This window comes from Echiichthys vipera, assembly GCF_963691815.1.
Source record: "Echiichthys vipera genome assembly, chromosome: 23".
NCBI classification, from domain to species: domain Eukaryota; kingdom Metazoa; phylum Chordata; class Actinopteri; order Perciformes; family Trachinidae; genus Echiichthys; species Echiichthys vipera.
In genome coordinates, this window is record NC_139848.1 from 14,459,142 (window position 1) to 14,483,936 (window position 24,795).

At 37.2% G+C, this 24,795-nt stretch overlaps 1 protein-coding gene across 1 annotated transcript in view; it reads right to left on the bottom strand.

The window, feature by feature from the left end:
- Positions 1–24,795, bottom strand: part of sts (steroid sulfatase (microsomal), isozyme S) — a gene marked incomplete at its 5' end in the record, with an annotated part of 177,631 nt that overhangs the window by 146,626 nt on the left and 6,210 nt on the right. Inside the window, 8 exons of the mRNA XM_083938038.1 lie at positions 12,131–12,252; positions 12,465–12,624; positions 16,655–16,792; positions 19,760–19,896; positions 20,644–21,055; positions 21,638–21,760; positions 21,963–22,084; positions 24,120–24,286. Coding sequence (XP_083794164.1) covers positions 12,131–12,252; positions 12,465–12,624; positions 16,655–16,792; positions 19,760–19,896; positions 20,644–21,055; positions 21,638–21,760; positions 21,963–22,084; positions 24,120–24,286 — 1,381 coding nt within the window. The remainder of the gene's footprint in view (positions 1–12,130; positions 12,253–12,464; positions 12,625–16,654; positions 16,793–19,759; positions 19,897–20,643; positions 21,056–21,637; positions 21,761–21,962; positions 22,085–24,119; positions 24,287–24,795) is intronic.

Consider the following 24,795-nt stretch of genomic DNA (forward strand, 5'->3'; position numbering starts at 1 on the left):
GCGACTAATACATTCAAACCATAATAAAAGCAGGCTTAATCTCCTACACAGTTCTAAAGTGATGGTTCTAGAATGTTAAAGTGACAGTTCTAGAATGTTAAAGTCACAGTTCTAGAATGTTAAGACAGTTCTAGAATGTTAAAATCACAGTTCTAGAATGTTGAAATCAAAGTTCTAGAATGTTAAAACCACAGTTCTAGAATGTTAAAATCACAATTCTAGAATCATGAAGTCACAGTTCTAGAATGTTGAAATCATTCAACATGATTCAATTCTAGAATGTTAAAGTCACAGTTCTAGAATGTTGAAATCAAGTTCTAGAATGTCAAAACCATAGTTCTAGAATGTTAAAATCACAATTCTAGAATCATGAAGTCACAGTTCTAGAATGTTGGTCACAGTTCTAGAATGTCAGTCACAGTTCTAGAATGTTAAGTCACAGTTCTAGAATGTTAAAATCACAGTTCTAGAATGTTAAGATCACAGTTCTACGATGTTAAAGTCACAGTTCTATGATGTTAAAGTCACAGGTCTATGATGTTAAAGTCACAGTATTGATAAAATACAGAAGAGTCCCGTTAATTCATAATTAATTCAGCGACTAATACATTCAAGCCATAATAAAAGCAGGCTTAATCTTCTACACAGTTCTAAAGTGACGGTTCTAGAATGTTAAAGTGACTGTTCTAGAATGTTAAAGTCACAGTTCTAGAATGTTAAGACCATAGTTCTAGAATATTAAAATCACAATTCTAGAATGTTAAAATCACAATTCTAGAATGTTAAAGTCACAGTTCTAGAATGTTGAAATCAAACTTCTAGAATGTTAAAACCATTGTTCTAGAATGTTAAAATCACAATTCTAGAATGTTTAAATCACAATTCTGGAATGTTAAAGTCACAGTTTTAGAATGTGGAAATCAAAGTTCTAGAATGTTAAAACCATAGTTCTAGAATGTTAAAATCACAATTCTAGAATCATGAAGTCACAGTTCTAGAATGTTAGTCACAATTCTAGAATGTTTGATTCACAATTCTAAAATGTTAAAGTCACAGTTCTAGAATGTTGAAATCAAGTTCTAGAATGTTAAAACCATAGTTCTAGAATGTTAAAATCACAATTCTAGAATCATGAAGTCACAGTTATAGAATGTTAGTCACAGTTCTAGAATGTCAGTCACAGTTCTAGAATGTTGAAATCACAGTTCTAGAATGTTAAAACCATAGTTCTAGAATGTTAAAATCACAATTCTAGAATGTTAAAATCACAATTCTAGAATGTTAAAGTCACAGTTCTAGAATGTTCATATCAAAGTTCTAGAATGTTAAAACAATAGTTCTAGAATGTTAAAATCACAATTCTAGAATGTTTAAATCACAATTCTAGAATGTTTAAATCGCAATTCTAGAATGGTAAAGTCACAGTTTTAGAATGTTGAAATCAAAGTTCTAGAATGTTAAAACCATAGTTCTAGAATGTTAAAATCACAATTCTAGAATGTTAAAGTCACAGTTCTAGAATGTTGAAATCAAAGTTCTAGAATGTTAAAACCATTGTTCTAGAATGTTAAAATCACAATTCTAGAATGTTTAAATCACAATTCTGGAATGTTAAAGTCACAGTTTTAGAATGTGGAAATCAAAGTTCTAGAATGTTAAAACCATAGTTCTAGAATGTTAAAATCACAATTCTAGAATGTTTAATTCACAATTTTAAATGTTAAAGCCACAGTTCTAGAATGTTGAAATCAAGTTCTAGAATGTTAAAATCACAATTCTAGAATGTTAAAATCACAATTCTAGAATGTTAAAGTCACAGTTCTAGAATGTTGAAATCAAAGTTCTAGAATGTTAAAACCATAGTTCTAGAATGTTAAAATCACAATTCTAGAATGTTAAAATCACAATTCTAGAATGTTAAAGTCACAGTTCTAGAATGTTGAAATCAAAGTTCTAGAATGTTAAAACCATAGTTCTAGAATATTAAAATCACAATTCTAGAATGTTAAAATCACAATTCTAGAATGTTAAAGTCACAGTTCTAGACTGTTGAAATCAAAGTTCTAGAATGTTAAAACCATTGTTCTAGAATGTTAAAATCACAATTCTAGAATGTTTAAATCACAATTCTGGAATGTTAAAGTCACAGTTTTAGAATGTGGAAATCAAAGTTCTAGAATGTTAAAACCATAGTTCTAGAATGTTAAAATCACAATTCTAGAATGTTTAATTCACAATTTTAAATGTTAAAGTCACAGTTCTAGAATGTTGAAATCAAGTTCTAGAATGTTAAAACCATAGTTCTAGAATGTTAAAATCACAATTCTAGAATCATGAAGTCACAGTTCTAGAATGTTAGTCACAGTTCTAGAATGTCAGTCACAGTTCTAGAATGTTAAGTCACAATTCTAGAATGTTTAATTCACAATTCTAAAATGTTAAAGTCACAGTTCTAGAATGTTGAAATCAAGTTCTAGAATGTTAAAACCATAGTTCTAGAATGTTAAAATCACAATTCTAGAATCATGAAGTCACAGTTATAGAATGTTAGTCACAGTTCTAGAATGTCAGTCACAGTTCTAGAATGTTGAAATCACAGTTCTAGAATGTTAAAACCATAGTTCTAGAATGTTAAAATCACAATTCTAGAATGTTAAAATCACAATTCTAGAATGTTAAAGTCACAGTTTTAGAATGTTGAAATCAAAGTTCTAGAATGTTAAAACCATTGTTCTAGAATGTTAAAATCACAATTCTAGAATGTTAAAGTCACAGTTCTAGAATGTTGAAATCAAAGTTCTAGAATGTTAAAACCATTGTTCTAGAATGTTAAAATCACAATTCTAGAATGTTTAAATCACAATTCTGGAATGTTAAAGTCACAGTTTTAGAATGTGGAAATCAAAGTTCTAGAATGTTAAAACCATAGTTCTAGAATGTTAAAATCACAATTCTAGAATGTTTAATTCACAATTTTAAATGTTAAAGTCACAGTTCTATAATGTTGAAATCAAGTTCTAGAATGTTAAAACCATAGTTCTAGAATGTTAAAATCACAATTCTAGAATCATGAAGTCACAGTTCTAGAATGTTAGTCACAGTTCTAGAATGTCAGTCACAGTTCTAGAATGTTGAAATCACAGTTCTAGAATGTTAAAACCATAGTTCTAGAATGTTAAAATCACAATTCTAGAATGTTAAAATCACAATTCTAGAATGTTAAAGTCACAGTTCTAGAATGTTCAAATCAAAGTTCTAGAATGTTAAAACCATAGTTCTAGAATGTTAAAATCACAATTCTAGAATGTTAAAATCACAATTCTAGAATGTTTAAATCACAATTCTAGAATGTTAAAGTCACAGTTTTAGAATGTTGAAATCAAAGTTCTAGAATGTTAAAACCATAGTTCTAGAATGTTAAAATCACAATTCTAGAATGTTAAAGCCACAGTTCTAGAATGTTGAAATCAAAGTTCTAGAATGTTAAAACCATTGTTCTAGAATGTTAAAATCACAATTCTAGAATGTTTAAATCACAATTCTGGAATGTTAAAGTCACAGTTTTAGAATGTGGAAATCAAAGTTCTAGAATGTTAAAACCATAGTTCTAGAATGTTAAAATCACAATTCTAGAATGTTTAATTCACAATTTTAAATGTTAAAGTCACAGTTCTAGAATGTTGAAATCAAGTTCTAGAATGTTAAAACCATAGTTCTAGAATGTTAAAATCACAATTCTAGAATCATGAAGTCACAGTTCTAGAATGTTAGTCACAGTTCTAGAATGTCAGTCACAGTTCTAGAATGTTAAGTCACAATTCTAGAATGTTTAATTCACAATTCTAAAATGTTAAAGTCACAGTTCTAGAATGTTGAAATCAAGTTCTAGAATGTTAAAACCATAGTTCTAGAATGTTAAAATCACAATTCTAGAATCATGAAGTCACAGTTATAGAATGTTAGTCACAGTTCTATAATGTCAGTCACAGTTCTAGAATGTTGAAATCACAGTTCTAGAATGTTAAAACCATAGTTCTAGAATGTTAAAATCACAATTCTAGAATGTTAAAGTCACAGTTCTAGAATGTTCAAATCAAAGTTCTAGAATGTTAAAACCATAGTTCTAGAATGTTAAAATCACAATTCTAGAATGTTAAAATCACAATTCTAGAATGTTTAAATCACAATTCTAGAATGTTAAAGTCACAGTTTTAGAATGTTGAAATCAAAGTTCTAGAATGTTAAAACCATAGTTCTAGAATGTTAAAATCACAATTCTAGAATCATGAAGTCCCAGTTCTAGAATGTTAGTCACAGTTCTAGAATGTCAGTCACAGTTCTAGAATGTTAGGTCATAGTTCTAGAATGTTAATTGACCGTTCTAGAATCACAGTTCTATGATGTTAAAGTCACAGTTCTATGATGTTAAAGTCACAGTATGGATAAAATACAGAAGAGTCCAGTTAATTCAGTTAATTAATTCAGCAACTAATACATTCAAGCCATAATAAAAGCAGGCTTAATCTCCTACACAGTTCTAAAGTGATGGTTCTAGAATGTTAAAGTGACAGTTCTAGAATGTTAAAGTCACAGTTCTAGAATGTTAAAGTCACAGTTCTAGAATGTTAAGACAGTTCTAGAATGTTAAAATCACAGTTCTAGAATGTTAAAATCAAAGCTCTAGAATGTTAAAACCATAGTTCTGGAATGTTAAAATCACAATTCTAGAATGTTAAAATCACAATTCTAGAATGTTAAAGTTAACTGTTAAAGTTAAACTGTATAATTAACATTATACTAGTAATCCTTCTTAGGAGAGATGGTATTCATCCTACTTTGGAGGGTGATGCTCTCATATCTAAGAACCTGGACGCAGTTGTTAGCGGTCTAAAACAATGCCAACCCAGTGTTGGGATCAGGAAGCAGAGTCACAGTTTAATACACCACTCTGCGCTGCCCTTATCGCAGGTGCCCAGGAAGCAGAGTGGCAGTCTAACACACCTCTCTGCGCTCCCTGTGGAGCATTTTCCAGCTCAGTATAGTATACAAATGCTGTGTGCCCCAAGATCATCTAAATTAACCAGATCAAAAATGAACAGAAGAGGCGCTATACAGAAAAACTTGATACAAATCAACACCAAATCTGCGATAATGCAACAAAATCAGAAAATTAAGTGTGGACTTTTAAACATCAGATCTCTGTCATCTAAAGCTGTACTAGTAAATGATCTGATATCAGATAACCATATTGATTTACTCTGTCTGACCGAAACATGGCTGTGTCCTGAAGAATATGTTAGCCTAAATGAATCCACTCCTCCCAGTCATATTAGTACTCATATTCTTCGAAACAGTGGTCTAGGAGGAGGCGTTGCAGCTATTTATGACTCAGGCCTATTAATCAACCCTAAACCCAAACTAAATTATAATTCATTTGAAAGTCTTGTTCTTAGTCTTTCACATTCAACCTGGAAAACTGTGCAGTCAATTATACTTGTTATAGTGTACCTTGCTCCTGGTCCGTACTCTGAGTTTCTGTCAAATTTAGTTTCTACACTAGATGTTTATCTGATAGTGCTGTAACTAAATTTAAGGAATTGATTTCATCTGCATTTAATTTAATGCCTTATCCTAATATTCAAGATTCCCGATTAATGTTAGTTTCTCTGAAATTGATCACGTTGTTGACAACAAGGTGAACAACACTCGACTCTGTTGCTCTGTTAAAAAAGAAGATAATGAAACAGAGGAAGTTAGATCCGTGCCATAACTCACAAACCCGTGAATTAAAACAAGTATCGCGAAAATTAGAAAGTAAATGGCGCTCTACTAAATTGGAGGAATCTCGCTTAGCTTGGCATGAAAGTCTAAAAACCTATAGGAAGGACCTCCGTAATGCCAGAGCAGCCTATTACTCATCTTTAATAGAGAATAAGAACAATCTTAGATTTCTTTTCCGCACTGTAGCCAGGCTGACAGAGAGCCACAGCTCTATTGAGCCATGTATTCCTATAACCCTGAGTAGTAACGACTTCATGACCTTCTTTAATGACAAAATGATAACTAATAGAGACAAAATCAACTCGCTTGGCACCAATTTTTCTTCAAACCCAGGAACCCAGGAACCAGCTGTACGACCTGATATATTCTTGGACTGCTTTTCTACAGTCGACAAATTAACATGTACTATTTCAGCATCAAAGCCTTCTACTTGTCTCCTAGACTCTATCCCAACTAGGTTACTTAAAGAAGTGTTACCTTTAATTAGCACTCCTGTATTAGATATGATTAACATGTCTTTATCAGCAGGTTATGTACCACAGTCTTTTAAGTAGCTGTAATTAAACCTCTTATTAAAAAGCCCAGTCTTGATGCTGAGGTACTAGCCAACTATAGACCTATATCTAACCTTCCTTTTCTCTCTAAGGTCCTCAAGAAATTAGTCACCAATCAGCTGTGTGACTTTTTACATAATAATGAGTTACTTGAGGACTTCCAGTCAGGATTTAGAATGAATCATAGCACTGAGACAGCACTGGTAAAAATTACTAACAACCTTCTAATAGCTTCAGACAAAGGACTGGTCTCTGTACTTGTTTTACTAGATCTTAGTGCTGCCTTCGACACTATTGACCATCACATCCTGCTATAGAGACTGGAGCATCTAATTGGCATTAAAGGAACCGCACTGAGCTGGTTTAAGTCTTATTTATCAGATAGATCTCAGTTTGTACATGTTAATGACAAATCCTCCATTCACACTAAAGTTAGTCACGGAGTCCCACAGGGTTCTGTCCTTGGACCAATTCTATTCACCTTATATATGCTTCCCTTAGGAAATATTATAAGGAAGCACTCCATAAACTTCAAATTAGGAAATAAAATGCTTGATGACCGGCAATTATCTGATGTTAAACTCAGATAAAACTGAAGTCATTGTACTTGGCCCCAAAGGCCTCCGAAACTCAATAGCTAAAGACATTGTTACTCTGGATGATGGTGTGTTGTCCTCCAGCACCACAGTAAGGAATCTGGGTGTTATTTTTGACCAGGATATGTCCTTCGATTCTTACATAACATTTATGACAAGGACTAAATATTTTCACCTGCGTAATGTTGCGAAAATTAGGAACATTGTGTCTCAGAAAGACGCAGAAAAACTAGTCCATGCATTTGTTACTTCTAGGCTGGACTATTGCAACTCCTTATCATCAGGCTGCTCCAATAAGTCTGTTAAGAGTCTCCAGTTGGTCCAAAATGCTGCAGCTCGTGTACTGACTAAAACAAATAGAAGCGAACATATTTCTCCTGTATTAGCTTCTCTGCACTTGCTACTTGTAAAATCTAGAATAGAATTTAAAATCCTTCTCCTTACGTACAAAGCTCTTATTGGTCAGGCTCCGTCGTATCTTAAAGAGCTCATAGTACCGTATCACCCAACTAGATCTCTGCGCTCTGAGAATGCAGGGCTACTCGCCGTTCCTAGAGTCTCCAAAAGTAGAAATGGAGGCAGAGCCTTCAGCTACCAAGCTCCTCTCCTGTGGAACAAACTCCCAAATGTTATTCGGGAGGCAGACACTGTCCCCTTATTTAAGAGTAAACTTAAAACTTTCCTTTTTGATAAAGCTTACAGCTAGGGCTTACGATAAGATTTTCTTCTGCTTAATTATGCTGCTATAGGCCTAGTCTACCGGGGGATAATACTATTCCAGATACTCTGAGCTTCTCTCCTCTCTGTTTGTATCATTCATGTCTCATCAATGCATGTTACTAATTCAGCTTCTTCCCCGGAGTTGTTTGTGCTTTGTCGTCTCACAGGTCTCTGCTGATCGTGGTGGTGCCTGCTGCCGTGGTCCTACATGACGCTTCCTGCTGCTATTATCACTGTTACTCATATATACTATCACTAGTTTAATAAACTATAAAATTTGTAGCCATAAAAACACCACCAGTGGTATGTCTCGCTGTATCGTAGCTACTATTGCCACTACTCATCATTGATCATGTTTGCCACCATATTTATTATTATTGTCATATTCTATCACCTTAGCTGTGCTTGTTTCTACTATTCTGTTGTAATAACTGTCTTAACATATACGCCATATTCACATTACTATAGATATTATTACAGTTACTGTTAGGCTTTGCTTGCTTGCATCTCTGGAAGTGTGTCTGTCTCTCTCTGTCCATCTGTGTGTCTTTTCTCTCTTTCTCTCTCCTTTTCTTCCTCCCCAACCGGTCAAGACAGATGGCCGTCCTCCACAGAGCTGGGTCTGTCCGACGTTGCTGCCTGTTACAGGGAAGGTTTCGTTGCCACCGCACTCTACAGAGGAATTGTTGGGTCTATGTAAATCATGAGTAAGTCATTGAGTGTGGTCTTTACCTACTCTGTAAAGTGTCCTGAGATAACTTTTGTTATGATTTGACACTATAAATTAAATTGAATTGAATTAGAATGTTAAGACAATTCTAGAATGTTAAAGTCAGTTCTAAAATGTTAAGTGACAGTTCTAGAATGTTAAAGTCACAGTTCTAGAATGTTAAGTGACAGTTCTAGAATGTTAAGACAGTTCTAGAATGTTAAAGTCACAGTTCTAGAATGTTCAAGTCACAGTTCTTGAATTTTAATTGACAATTCTAGAATGTTAAGACAGTTCTAGAATGTTAAAGTCAAAGTTCTAGAATGTCAAAGTCACAGTTCTAGAATTTTAAAGTCACAGTTCTAGAATGTTAGTCACAGTTCTAGAATTTTAAAGTCACAGTTCTAGAATGTTAAAGTCACAGTTCTAGAATGTTAGTCACAGTTCTAGAATGTTAAGTGACAGTTCTAGAATGTTAAAGTCACAGCTCTAGAATGTAAAAGTCACAGTTCTTGAATGTTAATTGACAGTTCTAGAATGTTAAGACAGTTCTAGAATGTTAGTCACAGTTCTAGAATTCAAAGACAGTTCTAGAATGTTAAAGTCACAGTTCTAGAATGTTAAGTGACAGTTATTGAATGTTAAGACTGTTCTAGAATGTTAAAGTCACAGTTCTAGAATGTTGAAGTGACAGTTCTAGAATGTTAAGTGACAGTTCTAGAATGTTAAAGTCACAGTTCTAGAATGTAAAGTGACAGTTCTAGAATGTAAAAGTCACAGTTCTTGAATGTTAATTGACAGTTCTAGAATGTTAAGACAGTTCTAGAATGTTAAAGTCACAGTTCAAGAATGTTAGTCACAGTTCTAGAATGTTAAGTGACAGTTCTAGAATGTAAAGACAGTTCTAGAATGTTAAAGTCAAAGTTCTAGAATGTTAAGTGACAGTTCTAGAATGTTAAAGTTACAGTTCTAGAATGTTGAAGTCACAGCTCTAGAATGTTAAGTGACAGTTCTAGAATGTTAAAGTCACAGTTCTTGAACATTAATGTAGCAGTTCTAGAACTGTCACTTAACATTATAGAACTGTCAATCAACATTATAGAACTGTGACTTCAACATTCAAGAGCTGTGACTTAAACATTATAGAACTGTGACTTTAACATTCTGGAACTGTGACTTTGACATTCTAGAACTGTCAAATAACATTCTAGAATTGTCAATTAACTTTTTAGAACTGTCAATTCAATTCAATTTAATTTATAGTGCCAAAACATATCAAAAGTTATCTCAGGACACTTTACAAACTAGGTAAAGACCACACTCTATGATAAACATAGACCCAACAATTCCCCCGTAGAGTACGGTGGCAACGAAAACCTTCCCTATTACAGGCAGGAACGTCAGACAGACCCAGCTCTGTGGAGGACGGACATCACAGTTCTAGAATGTTTAAAATCACAGTTCTAGAATGTTAAAACCAAAGATAAAGATAAAGAACAAGACTTTCAAATGAATTATAATTTAGTTTAGGTTTAGGGTTTATTAATAGGCCTGAGTCATAAATAGCTGCAATGCCTCCTCCTCGACCACTGCTTCGAAGAATATGAGTATTAATATGACTGGGAGGAGTGGATTCATTTAGGCTAACATATTCTTCAAGACACAGCCAGGTTTCAGTCAGACAGAGTAAATCAATATGGTTATCTGATATCAGATCATTTACTAGTACAGCTTTAGATGACAGAGATCTGATGTTGAAAAGTCCACATTTTATTTTCTGATTTTGTTGCATTATCGCAGATTTGGTGTTGATTTGTATCAAGTTTTTCTGTATAGCTCCTCTTCTGTTCATTTTTGATCTGGTTAATTTAGATGATCTTGGGGCACACAGCGTTTGTATACTATACTGAGCTGGAAAATGCTCCACAGGGAGCGCAGAGAGGTGTGTTAGACTGCCACTCTGCTTCCTCGGTACCTGCGATAAGGGCAGCGCAGAGTGGTGTATTAAACTGTGACACTGCTTCCTGATCCCAACACTGGGTTGGCATTGTTTTAGACCGCTAACAACTGCGTCCAGGTTCTTAGATATGAGAGCAGCACCCTCCAAAGTAGGATGAATACCATTCTTCCTAAGAAGGCCAGGTTTTCCCCAGAAAGACTGCCAATTATCTACGAAGCCCACATTATTGTTGAAGCCCACACCGGGCACCATCCAGACAGCCAGTGACAGAATGATGACATGCGGCTATACATGTCATCGCAAGTCAAGTTGGGCAGGGGACCAGAGAAAATTACGGAGTCCGACAAAGTTTTTGCATATGCACACACCTACTCCACATTAATTTTAGTGACCTCCGATTGACGTAATCTGGTGTCATTACCACCGACGTGAATAAAAATCTTATCATATTTACGTTTATCCTTAGCCAGCAGTTTCAAATAGGACTCAATGTCGCCCGCTCTGGCCCCTGGGACGCATTTTACTATGGTCTCTGGTGTCGCTAAGTTCATTTCTAAAATGTTAAGTGACAGTTCTAGAATGTTTAAAATCAAGGTTCTAGAATGTTAAATCCACAGTTGTAGAATGTTAAAATTAGTTCTAGAATGTTAAGTGACAGTTCTAGAATGTTAAAATCACAGTTCTAGAATGTTAAAGTCACAGTTCTAGAATGTAAAAGTCACAGTTCTTGAATGTTAATTGACGGTTCTAGAATGTTAGTCACAGTTCTAGAATGTAAAGACAGTTCTAGAATGTTACAGTCACAGTTCTAGAATGTTAAGTGACAGTTCTAGAATGTTAAGACAGTTCCAGAATGTTAAAGTTACAGTTCTAGAATGTTGAAGTCACAGTTCTAGAATGTTAAGTCATAGAACATTAATGTCGCAGTTCTAGAACTGTCACTTAACATTTTAGAACTGTGACTTTAACATTCTAGAATTGTCTTAACATTCTAGAACTGTAACTTTAACATTCTAGAACTGTGACTTTAACATTCTAGAACTGTTTTCTAATTCTAGAACTGTCTTAACATTCTAGAACTGTGACTTTAACATTCTAGAACTGTGACTTTAACTGTGACTTTCACACTCTAGAACTGTTGCTTTAACATTCTAGAACTGTGACTTTCACACTCTAGAACTGTTGCTTTAACATTCTAGAACTGTGACTTTAACATTCTAGAACTGTGACTTTAACATTCTAGAACTGTCACTTAACATTCTAGAACTGTGACTTTAACATTCTAGTACTATCTTAACAATAAAGAAATTTGACCAACATCCTTCTGCACTTCCTTCTGTGACTTTGTTGTTCTGTCAATTAAATTGTGGGATTGACCAGCACGTTTTTATGAGCCTTGATTGCCTTGGTGGCTGTTGATTCATTAATGTACGGTTTAGCCACCAAGCATTAGCATTTAGTTTAGCTTCATGGTAAACTGGATAAACTATCACATCAATAAAGGACGTCTCGACTTGATTGTTTTCATGTCGCTAAACAGCATGAAGTTAATGCAACAACAACAACAAATGAGTATTACCCCTACTGACTAAAATTCTGTCACATTGTGATTGAGACATATCTTTGGCGTTTCCTGTTTCCTGTGGCTTTCTGACCGAGGCCCTGAAGGCTCAATTCTCCTGTGTGTGGGTCAAGCCGGACAGGGAGAAATGGGAATGGGTTATATGATGCCACTGACAAATAGTAGTGTACCTTATCCTGAAGGGGATGAATGTATTTTGATCTTTATTGACAAAAAAAAAACACTTACTGTTTCCTGGATGCCATCTGACCGCGTTCAGGTAGCTGTTGCAATAATGGAACAGAAACTCGTGGCTCGACCGTTCAACTGTCCCCTGAAGCAGATCCATGAGGTCACGGCCGTCTATCTCCCTGCGGACCAGAAGACAGGAAGGCCCCAGTAAATCACCATCACAGTGGCGGATGAAACCCTCTGATCAAAGCCTGTGGATTACCTTAATACCCCTCCCTTCATGTTCCCTCTTCTCAGATCCTGTGAGCCCAGGGACTCACTCAGCCTCTCTTCTCAAAATGTGACCTAGATTTCAGGCCGCGCTTGTTTTGACAGGCGCCGTCTCGCTCACCTGTCCTCCGGGACCGAAGCTCCGCTCAGCCGCACCACCGTAGGAAACAGGTCCATGTTGCTGGTGGGCTCGTCCACCTGTCTGCCACCGGGGATGTTTCCCGGCCAACGCAGGATCCCCGGCACCCGGATCCCTCCCTCCCAATTCGTGGATTTGCCCGCTGCTCAGAGGAGAGAAAAGAACACGTCATGAAAGCGGTTCTCATCCAGGAAAGTCTGTTTAATGTCCGGTCCGACTGATTCTGGGTCATCTCTACATAAGTTCAGGTTTGAAGTGTAGGTGTGGAAGGGCCGTGGGTTGGGGTTGCTCAGATTTGTTCCAAAAATTCTTGCAGTGATGTAAATGATAATAACAGTAGGCCTGTGTGATATGAAGATGTGTATGGTAACGTAAACGTCTATATTTTCGCTTTATCGTTTATGCCGTTGTGTCATGAATCACGGACTTCAAAGGCTGAGGGGTGTGTGTGAAGGGGAAGTGAGCCTAAAGTTGTCTGCATTAAATCGTCAGAAAACAACTGTAACACACACACACACACAGACCAGTCTACACACACCCAACGCACAATATATACGCTCAGTGTGTGACACAGACAAAGCGCTATGACAGAACTTTCACTTAATTTTCTAGAACTGTCTTCACACTCTAGAACAGTGGCTTTAACCTTCTAGAACTGTGACTTTAACATTCTAGAACTGTGACTTTAACATTCTAGAACTGTCTTAACATTCTAGAACTGTGACTTTAACATTCTAGAACTGTATCTTTAACATTCTAGAACTGTGACTTTAACATTCTAGAACAGTGGCTTTAACCTTCTAGAACTGTGACTTTAACATTCTAGAACTGTGACTTTAACATTCTAGAACTGTCTTAACGTTCTAGAACTGTGACTTTAACATTCTAGAACTGTATCTTTAACATTCTAGAACTGTGACTTTAACATTCTAGAACTGTTACTTTAACATTCTAGAACTGTGTCTTTAACATTCTAGAACTGTGACTCTAACATTCTAGAAATGTGACTTTAACATTCTAGAACTGTCTTTAACATTCTAGAACTGTGACTTTAACATTCTAGATCTGTGACTTTAACATTCTAGATCTGTGACTTTAACATTCTAGAACTGTCACTTAACATCCTAGAACTATGACTTCAACGTTCAAGAACTGTGACTTTAACATTCTAGAACTGACTTTAACATTCTAGAACTGTGACTTTAATGTTCTAGAACTGTCTTAACATTCTAGAACTGTCTTAACATTCTATAACTGTGACTTTAACATTCTAGAACTGTCACTTAACATTCTAGAACTGTATTAACATCCTAGAACTGTGACCTCAACATTCTAGAACTGTCACTTTTACATTCTAGAACTGTGACTTTAACATTCTAGAACTGTCTTAAAATTCTAGAAATGTCTTAACATTCTAGAACCGTCTTAACATTCTAGAACCGTCTAAACATTCTAGAATGGTGACTTACATTCTAGAACTGTCACTTAACATTCTAGAACTGTCTTAACATTCTAGAACTGTCTTAACATTCTAGAACTGTGACTTTAACATTCTAGAACTGTGACTCTAACATTCTAGAACGGTGACTCTAACATTCTAGAACTGTGACTCTAACATTCTAGAACTGTGACTTTAACATTCTAGAACTGTGACTTTAACATTCTAGAACTGTCACTTAACATCCTAGAACTATGACTTCAACGTTCAAGAACTGTGACTTTAACATTCTAGAACTGACTTTAACAATCTAGAACTGTTACTTTAAAGTATTAGAACTGTCTTAACATTCTTGAACTGTGACTTTAACATTCTAGAACTGTGACTTTAACGTTCTAGAACTGTCTTAACATTCTAGAACTGTCTTAAAATTCTAGAACTATGACTTACATTCTAGAACTGTCTTAACATTCTAGAACTGTGACTTTAACATTCTAGAACTGTCTTAAAATTCTAGAAATGTCTTAACATTCTAGAACTGTCTTAACATTCTAGAACTGTCTTAACATTCTAGAACTGTCTTAACATTCTAGAACTGTGACTTTAACATTCTAGAACTGTCACTTAAAATTCTAGAACTGTCTTAACATCCTAGAACTGTGACTTTAACATTCTAGAAATGTCACTTTTACATTCTAGAACTGTCTAAACATCCCAGAACTGTGACTTTAACATTCTAGAACTATCACTTTAACATTCTAGAACTGTCACTTTAACGTTCTAAAACTGTCACTTTAACATTCTAGAACTGTGACTTTACATTCTAGAACTGTCACTTTAACGTTCTAGAACTGTCACTTTAACATTCTAGAACTGTGACTTTAACATTCTAGAACTGTCACTTTAACATTATAGAACTGTGGCTTTAACATTCTAGTACTGTGACTTTACATTCTAGAACTGTCACTTTAACATTCTAGAACTGTCACTTTAACATTCTAGAACTGTCACTTTACATTCTAGAACTGTCACTTTAACGTTCTAGAACAGTCACTTTAATATTCTAGAACTGTCACTTTACATTCTAGAACTGTGACTTTAACATTCTAGAACTGTGAATACATTCTAGAACTGTGACTTTACATTCTAGAACTGTGACTTTACATTCTAGAACTGTGACTTTAACATTCTAGAACTGTGACTTTACATTCTACAACTGTGACTTTAATATTCTACAACTGTCACTTTTACATTCTAGAACTGTCACTTTAACGTTCTAGAACTGTCACTTTAACATTCTAGAACTGTCACTTTAACATTCTAGAACTGTGACTTTAACATTCTAGAACTGTGACTTTAACATTCTAGAACTGTGACTTTACATTCTAGAACTCACTTTAACGTTCTAGAACTGTCACTTTAACATTCTAGAACTGTGACTTTAACATTCTAGAACTGTGACTTTACATTCTAGAACTGTCACTTTAACGTTCTAGAACTGTCACTTTAATATTCTAGAACTGTGACTTTATATTCTAGAACTGTGACTTGATCATTCTAGAACTGTGACTTTAACATTTTAGAACTGTCACTTTTACATTCTAGAACTGTGACTTTAACATTCTAGAACTGTCACTTTAACATTTTTGAACTGTCACTTTAACGTTCTAGAACTGTCACCCTAACATTCTAGAACTGTCACTTTAACGTTCTAGAACTGTTACTTTAGAATTCCTAGAACTGTCACTTTAACATTCTAGAACTGTCACTTTAACATTCTAGAACTGTCACTTTAACATTCTAGAACTGTCACTTTAACGTTCTAGAACAGTTACTTTAACATTCTAGAACTGTGACTTTAACATTCTAGAACTGTCACTTTAACATTCTAGAACTGTCACTTTAACGTTCTAGAACTGTTACTTTAACATTCTAGAACTGTGACTTTAACATTCTAGAACTGTCTTCACATTCTAGAACTGTTACTTTAACATTCTAGAACTGTGACTTTAACATCCTAGAACTGTCTTCACATTCTAGAACGGTCACTTTAACATTTTAGAACTGTGTGAAAGTGAAACTACAGTTCTAAATATTCTGTCAGCTATTGTCAAAGAAAGATACAAACAAAACAAAAAAAACCTCAAAAATTATGATTTTTTTTTAAAAATGTACACAAAATGTGCTATATGGTCATCTATTGTCACAGGTGCAGCTCCTAGGTCATGTCCCCCTAATAAAAATACCCTTAATGATTCAAAATTGAACAAAAGTATTTTCAGACTCCACATTCTACACATTTTAGATTAACTTCTAAAGAGAAATGGTGGAATAATAACGTTGGACAAATATATTTCTGACTCGGCATTCTTTCTCTGCTCTCATCCACTACAGCACAAATGAACGGGTTGATCCTTAAAATGATGATTAAAAATATAACAGTTAAGTCAGCAGTGATACGCACTGTTGGCTGTTTAGGACAAATAAAGAAGGGAAGGTAAACACAGTAAATGTGCAGTACTTTTTGAATGATATGGCGAGCCTCTACCAAGTTGTGATTTATGGTGGGATGGTATGAGTTGCATACATAAAAAAATAACTTTCCTGACATCAGATCTGCACCCCTGTGTATAGTAAGCAGGATATGAAAAGCCCTTTTTTGCGATATGAGATTTTGGTCATATCGCCCAGCCCTAAATAAGAGTCAAAATGTTAATTTGTCATCACGCCGCACCTTTATATATCCCATTCCATCCTCTGTGGACCTCCCCACTGGCAGAGATTTCCTCCAGGTGAGCCCCCTGGTCTGAAGTCAGGTAAACCAGAGTGTTTTCTCCCATGTTGAGTCTGTCCAGAGTCTGTATGATCTGACCTGAGAACAGACACAATACACATTCACACACAAGTCTGCAAGAGTTTCACAGCATTTTCATGTGTTGGTGGCTGGCTTCAAAACTACTATTACATAACCAGTTAGGTTTAGACAACAAAAGGTGACGGTTAAGTTACGACGACAAAAGGCGACGGTTGAGTAACGACGACAAAAGGTGACTGCTAAGTCACAACGCCAAAAAAGGGACGAGTTTAGACGACAAAAGGTGACAGTTCAGTTACGACGACAAAAGGTGAAGGTTCAGTTGCGACGGCAAAAGGTGATGGTTAAGTTATGACGACAAAAAGGGGACGGGTATGTTTAGACGACAAAAGGTGACGGTTAAGTTTAGACGACAACAGGTGATGGTTAAGTTTAGACGACTAAAGGTGAGGATTAAGTTTAGTCACTAAAGGAGACTGTTAAGTTTAGACACCTAAAGGCGACAGTTAAGTTTAGACAACTAAAGACGACAGTTACGTTACGACGACAAAAGGCACCGGTTAAGTTTAGTCAACTAAAGGTGACGGTTTAAACATTAGACAACAAAAGGCAATTGTTAAGTTTAGTCAACTAAAAGGTGATGGTTAAGTTTAGACGACAAAAAGAGAGGATTAAGTTTAGATGACAAAAGGAGACGGTTAAGTTTAGATGACAAAAGGTGAAGGTTAAGTTTAGACGACTAAAGGTGACGGTTTAAACATTAGACAACAAAAGGCAATTGTTAAGTTTAGTCAACTAAAAGGTGATGGTTAAGTTTAGACGACAAAAAGAGACGATTAAATTTAGATGACAAAAGGAGACGGTTAAGTTTAGATGACAAAAGGTGAAGGTTAAGTTTAGACGACTAAAGACGACAGTTACGTTACGACGACAAAAGGCACCGGTTAAGTTTAGTCAACTAAAGGTGACGGTTTAAACATTAGACAACAAAAGGCAATTGTTAAGTTTAGTCAACTAAAAGGTGATGGTTAAGTTTAGACGACAAAAAGAGACGATTAAGTTTAGATGACAAAAGGAGACGGTTAAGTTTAGATGACAAAAGGTGAAGGTTAAGTTTAGACGACTAAAGGTGACGGTTAAGTTAAGACAGCTAAAGGTGACAGTTAAGTTTAGACGACAAAAGGAGACGGTTAAGTTTAGATGACAAAAGGAGCGGGTTAAGTTTAGACGACAAAAGGTGATGGTTAAGTTTAGACGACTAAAGATGACGGTTAAGTTTAGTCGACTAAAGGTGACGGTTTAAACATTAGACAACAAAAGGCAATTGTTAAGTTTAGTCAACTAAAAGGAGACGGTTAAGTTTAGATGACAAAAGGAGCGGGTTAAGTTTAGACGACAAAAGGTGATGGTTAAGTTTAGACGACTAAAGATGACGGTTAAGTTTAGACAACTAAAGGTGACAGTTAACTTTAGACGACAAAAGGAGACGGTTAAGTTTAGTCACTACAGGACTTGGTTCAGATGAGATAAAGGTGGTGGTTTGTCTTAGTTCTTCCAGGTCAAAGTCCTGTGTTTTGGGACCCATCCACCACCTAGGCCCTCCTCCAAACGTGGATTTTGGCGCTCTGATACTACGTCAGCGGATATCCTTCTTTGCCCTGGACACTAGACGTATACAGATATAGTATAAAACCAAAACAATGGGCTAACGATGCCTGAAAGAAAACAATACATGATTCCTGATAGGTTTTCTTGTAGCTCTGGCTGATGGCTCCAGCTTAAAAGCTGTTTGGTAAAAAAAAAAAAAAGCAAGGCAGAAAAATAATTATTCTCCCATTCAGTAAGCAAAACACAAAGCAATTATTGCTCTTTTCCTTTGTGCTGACACAATACTCCTCAAGCTAAAATAATTGGGGTAATTACACATTCATTAGGGAAACAGCCCCCCACATACAGCCCATTGTGGGCACATGTCGCGCCGCCCTGAAGACTGAACAGCAATTAGAGGAAAGAGAAAGTGGCCTAATTCAAATGTATTGAACAAAGGCTTTCGGACCGTCTGATGCACTCAAAGTGAGCCTCTATCTCATACAAGCAACACAATAAACATTTGTCAATTCCACGCACTTCATTGAAAGTATCGCGTCTTTGACTCCTACTTCTGTTAGTTTTGTATGTCCATGTTATTTCATGATAAAATATGTTAAAACGGTTCCTGTTCACAGTTCAAATTATTATTCAGAATCAAATGTTTGTTGGCAAGATCAGTCTTTTGCTGAAAAACTCAAAACGACAACAACTTTTCACTTTTCTGAACAAAAATTCAGAAATTTGGGGATGGGCGTGAAGACTCGTACTATTTGTTCAACGTACCGAGTACTTGCTTCCCCTTTTTCTGCTTTGTAATTGTCAATATGTGCTCATGTGACAGTGGCTAACCCCAGCCACAAAGCCAAAGAGTATGGTAACATTAAAACGAAACTGGTAACATTACATTATAAGGCCCGTCGTATAAGAGCGTACCTTCCGCTCACTTTCCGCGTAGGTTGCCCCTTATTTCACACAAGTTTTCCCCGTGTACTTAAAGTTTATGGATGATCCTGAATATAGAATAAAAACACGTTATAACTCTCTGAATGACGCATTATTGTGGATTTATTACTGTATAGTTTGTCTTTTGCCCTTAGATGACAGTACTAGACTTTCATAGATGTATTTTAGAGGGGTAAGTTTGCTACCAGCCAGCTTTTTATTATCCAGTTTCAATACTCTATACCCAATTTTTAGTATTCCAAACCATACAACTGATTAATGGATAATAACTCTCTGGAATAGGGGTGACATTTCCCTTCTGACACTGAAAAATGATTGTAACAATTGTGCACATATTGTACAACAATTCAGAAATGGCAACGAGATTTCAAAACGCGACTTCCAGCGATAACAATCTGAGCCTGTCAGGGTAAAAACAAACTCTTTTAGAGGACGGATACTGTCCGTAGCCAGACTGCAGTGCTGACCTACCTACGCTCCAGTCCACCTCATGGACGGCGTCTCCGTAGATGCCGTGACGGCTCGTTCCTCTGAACGCCGCAGAAGCAAACATGGCTGAGTGCACCTGGAGGAAAGAGAAGAAGAGCAGGAAAGGCCGCGCAGCGTTCCTGAACAAAGAGAAAACACAGGTTAAACGCACAAAAGTGTCATTTTTTCCTTTTACTGTTATGGTTACAGGTTTTTACCGTAGAGGTCTTCTCTTCTCCAAAACAAACAGACCTCATAATAAAGCTGTTTGCTGCTAATGTTTGTTCAGCTTGTTTCTCTCATAATTTCAGATCCAGATGCCTGTCAATCAAAAATACATATATTTCTGTATCTATGAGAAGAGGTTATGGACTCTGTGTGAACTGAACCTTTGTAGAGAAAGACAGCGGGTGTTTTTGAGGATGTGCCCTTTCTTTCCCTTTTTCCCAACCAAAACCTGGGCAAAATGTGTGCTAAGGTGCCCTCTAAGAGCAAAAATGTGTGCTAAAGTGCCCTCTAGGAGCCAAAACACGTGTTAAAGTGCCCTCTAGGAGCCAAGACATGTTCTAAAGTGCTCTCTAGGGGCCAAAACGCGTGCTAAAGTGCCCTCTAGGAGCCTAAACACATGTTAAAGTGCCCTCTAGGAACCATAACGTATGCTTAAGTGCTCTCTAGGAGCCAAACTGCGTGCTAAAGTGCCCTCTAGGAGCCAAAACACGCTAATTGTGCCCTTTTTTTTTCCTTTTCGCCCCTGCCTTTCAAAAAGTCTGTGCCCGCCACTGTTGGTTGCAAAACAGGATGTTGCACAACACACTGCTTGTAGAAGGCACCAGGTTATTCGCTCATGAGTGTCCCGGTCCACGTGGATCCGAAACGCTGACACGTACTTCTCAATGAAGCGCACCGCCTCGTGAGTCATCCTCTGCGTCATGTTCTCAGACGTGAACGGCTGCTCCACAACCCTTCGGTCCCTCATGAGAACGCAGTTGAAGTACGGCAGGATCACGATGAACCCGCCGATCAGAGCCGTGAGGGCGGCCGACAAACACAGTAGGCCCAGGATCAGCCCTCCGCGGACGCGGACGACGCCGCTGTAGTGCAGTGAGGCTGCGGCGGCCACGAGGGCGCCCAGTGTCCCATACGGTAAATATTTATGGATCTGGAACACGGTTCCGTGTCCAGGCTGGCAGTCCCGCAGGTTGGTCAAGGGGATACCGAAGAAGTAGTCAAAGCCGTGGACGACGGGGTGGTGACAGTGATCGTGGCTGCTCTCACAGTTCAGTCCCAAGTGCCATTTTCCTGGAAACATAGGAAAGAAGATAAAAAGAAAGAAATCAAAGAGGACAAAAACATCTTCTTCTCATTTTCTGGGCATAAAAAACACAGTTTCCTCACAAAATCAATATTACATACCGAGAAAGCAAAACAGAAACCACAAATACATTTTTTAAACTTACACCTAGCAAGTATCTTCATTCATTCATTCATCTTCAACCGCTTGTCTCTATCGGGAGCCAATCCCAGCTGACATTGGGCGTGAGGCGGGGTACACCCTGGACAGGACGCCAGTCTATCACAGGGCACATAGAGACAAACAGAGACAGACAACCATTCACACCTACGGGCATTTTTAGAGTCATCAATGAACCTAACACATGCACGCTTTGGACTGTGGGAGGAAACCAGAGACCCCGGAAAAAACCCACGCAGACACGGGGAGAACATGCACTCCACACAGAAGGGTCCCAGCCGGGATTCAAACCAGGAACCCTCTCCCTGTGAGGCGAACAAGTATCTTACAAAATACAATTCATATCTGATGTGATACCGGGGACGTAATAAAAAGGCAAATTTGTGAAATGAAGGATAATTGCGATGTACCGATAAGAGCTGTCTCGTAGCCCTGTTGTTTGGCTATCTTAGCGAAGGTAATCTCTTGGCTGGGAAGACCTCCGGACGCCGCAGTAAATATGAAGACACCGAGTCGGCCATCACCAGCTATACCTGCAGAGAGGAAAAACCACACAACAATTTATATATACTAAATGTGGACTGGAATCATTAAATACTTCCTGTTAAATTATTCAGCATCATTAAGTAAACAGGCTGGTGTAAAGATCTGTTTAATTCGACAGTAGCCTGCAGACCATCATTAAGCACAGTGTCAGTCAGTGAAAGTCTTCTATGTCGTTGTCTTTGAACTGACCTGATCGTATCGGGTATCGTCCGGTGAGGAACGCCGCCCTGCTGGGAGTGCAGAGGCTCGCCGCAGCAATGTGGTGCGTCAGCTTCACCCCCTCCTGCGCCAACCGGTCAATGTTGGGGGTCCTTAAAGAAAAAAAGAAACCATAATTCACCAACAATCACGCAGCAGATTCAAAATACAGAAAGACAAATGCTCGGAATTAAATTGAACAGAAACAAGTCTTTGACTTCTACTTTTGTTCGTTTTGTATATCCATGTTATTTATTAAAATATGTTAAAACGGTTCCGTGTTCACAGTAAAAATTATTATTCAAAATCAAATATCTGTTGTCGTTTCATGGCAAGATCAGTATTTTGCTGAAAAACTCACAAAAGCAACAACAACTTTTCATTTTTCTGAACAAAAATTCACAAATTTGGGGATGGGCGTGAATACTCCATTTGGATCAGATTTGTTGAACGTACCGAGTACTTGCGCCCCCTTTTTCTGCTTTGTTATTGTCAATATGTGCTCATGTGACAGTGGCTAACCCCAGCCACCAAGCCAAAGAGTATGGTAGCATTAAAACAAAATTGGTAACACTACATAATACGGCCCACAGTATAAGAGCGTACCTTCCGTGCACTTTCCACGTAGGTTGCCCCTTATTTCACACGTTTCCCTCGTCCATTTACAGTGTAACTAAGCTGCATCTTATCACACTACTCCTGTTAACTTACACCCTGCTTTACACCAACTTCCACAGAAGTACAGAGTAACTCAACTCATTTCCCACAGGTTTTACAGTATAACTAGGCTGTGTCTTAGAGCGTAACTCCTGTACAATTACCTGCTACTTTGCCTGGACTTACTGAGTTATATTATAGTTTCTTTCTTTCTTTAAAGACAAATGCTTAGAATCATGTAAAAGTGAAGGGTAAAATGTCCAATGAAAACATATCTTGTCCAGTTTAAAAGGATCCATTCATTTAAATAAAAATAATTAATAATAATAATAATAATAATAAATTTCTCTTAAACGCTGTCTCTTTCACCATGTAAGACAATGGAAGGAAAAAGTCCTTTAGAAATTGTTGTCACTTCTTAATTTTATCTTGTTAGACATTTGCGTGAAATGTTGAAAGAATTAGCGTAGGAATTCTGGAATTATGGACAAAAATGTGGTTTGTTTGAAAACGGAATAATTTCACCTGTGCCAAATTTGAAGAGAATCCCTCCAGGGGTTACTGAGATATCACGTTCACGAGAATGCGATCAGGACCTCCGTATGCTGTTGCCGGCGCGGAGGCATGCGAAGAATCTACCTCACCCACGGTCGCAAAACTTGACGTCACAGTGAAGCTGACCTTTTGGATATAAAATGTTGTCACTTCTTCATTTTATCTTGATAAACCTTTGAAATGTTATAAGAATTAACGTAGGAATTCTTGAATAATTGAAAAAAAATGCATTTTGTTTGAAAATCTAATCATTTCATCCTTGTGCCAAATTTGGTGAATATCCCGAGATATCACATTCACGAGAATGGGACAGATGTGACCTTTGACTTCCAAAATCAAATCGAATCATCTTTGAGTCCAAGTGGACGTTTGCGCCAAATTTGAAGAAAATCCCTCCAGGGGTTCCTGAGATATCACGTTCACAAGAATGTGATCAGGACCTCCGTAGGCTGTTGGCTGCCCGGAGGCATGCGAACAAACTTGTCTTTATCTCAGTGTTGCATTGCAGTCCTTAGTTACCAAACATAAAGATGTCTCAGTGACATTGACCTTTGACCTTTTAGATAGAAAATGTTGACACTTCTTCATTTTATTTTAATTACGCATTTGTGTGAAATGTTGTAAGAATTTGCTTAGGAAGTCTTGAATTTTGGACAAAAATGTGTTTTGTTTGAAAATCAAATCATTTCATCCTTGGGCCAAATGTGAAGAAAATCCCTCCGGGGGTTCCTGAGATACCCCGTTCACGAGAATGGGACAGATGTGACCTTTGACTTCCAAAATCAAATCTTTGCGTCCAAGGAGGACATTTGTGCCAAATGTGAAGAAAATCCCTCCAGGGCTTCCTGAGATATGGAACCTCTGTAGGTTGACACCGGTGCAGAGGCCTGCGAATAATCTGCCTAACCCGCGGTCGTAAAAAAAACTTGACTTTACCTCAGTGTTGTGTTGCCATAGCAGCCCAGGTCTCCAATCCCCAGGTCGTCCACCATCATCAGGACAAAATTGGGCTTGCTGCTTCCTTGAAGAGACGCGCAGCTCAGCTCCAAGAGCAGCAGAGAGAACGACAGCCACGTGGACTCCATGTTGTCGGAGCAGAGACGCTGGAGGAGACATGCGGGTCCCCCCACTGGTTTATAACAATATCCTCCCATAAACAGTGACTGAGAAGAATGACGGCGAGTGTCAGTTGAAGTGATAGTTTCAATGAAGTTAGAGGTACTTTAGATGGAAGCCAGTACGTTAGGAGAAACAGCTCTCGTCAAAGCCGCCAGACTGCACGGACAAAAACAGTAATTCTACCTCACAGAAAACTGGGTATTTCTGTTCTACTGCTACGGTTTGTCCCTGACACTTTAAAACACCAAAGTAACACGATAACGCGGACAACTTGCTAGCTACGGCTACACCACTTTGACAAACCACATAGGACCCGCTATTCCGAATATAACATTTACAATACAACATTTTTATTGAGGAGTGAAAAGATAATATTTGATCAGCAGAATGGACAGATTTCATTTTTATTTTCCTAATTGAAAGACTTCCTGGAAGTGAGAAAAATTTGACGCGGAGGATGCCTTAGCTCGTTCGGCGAGTGACTACAACCTGA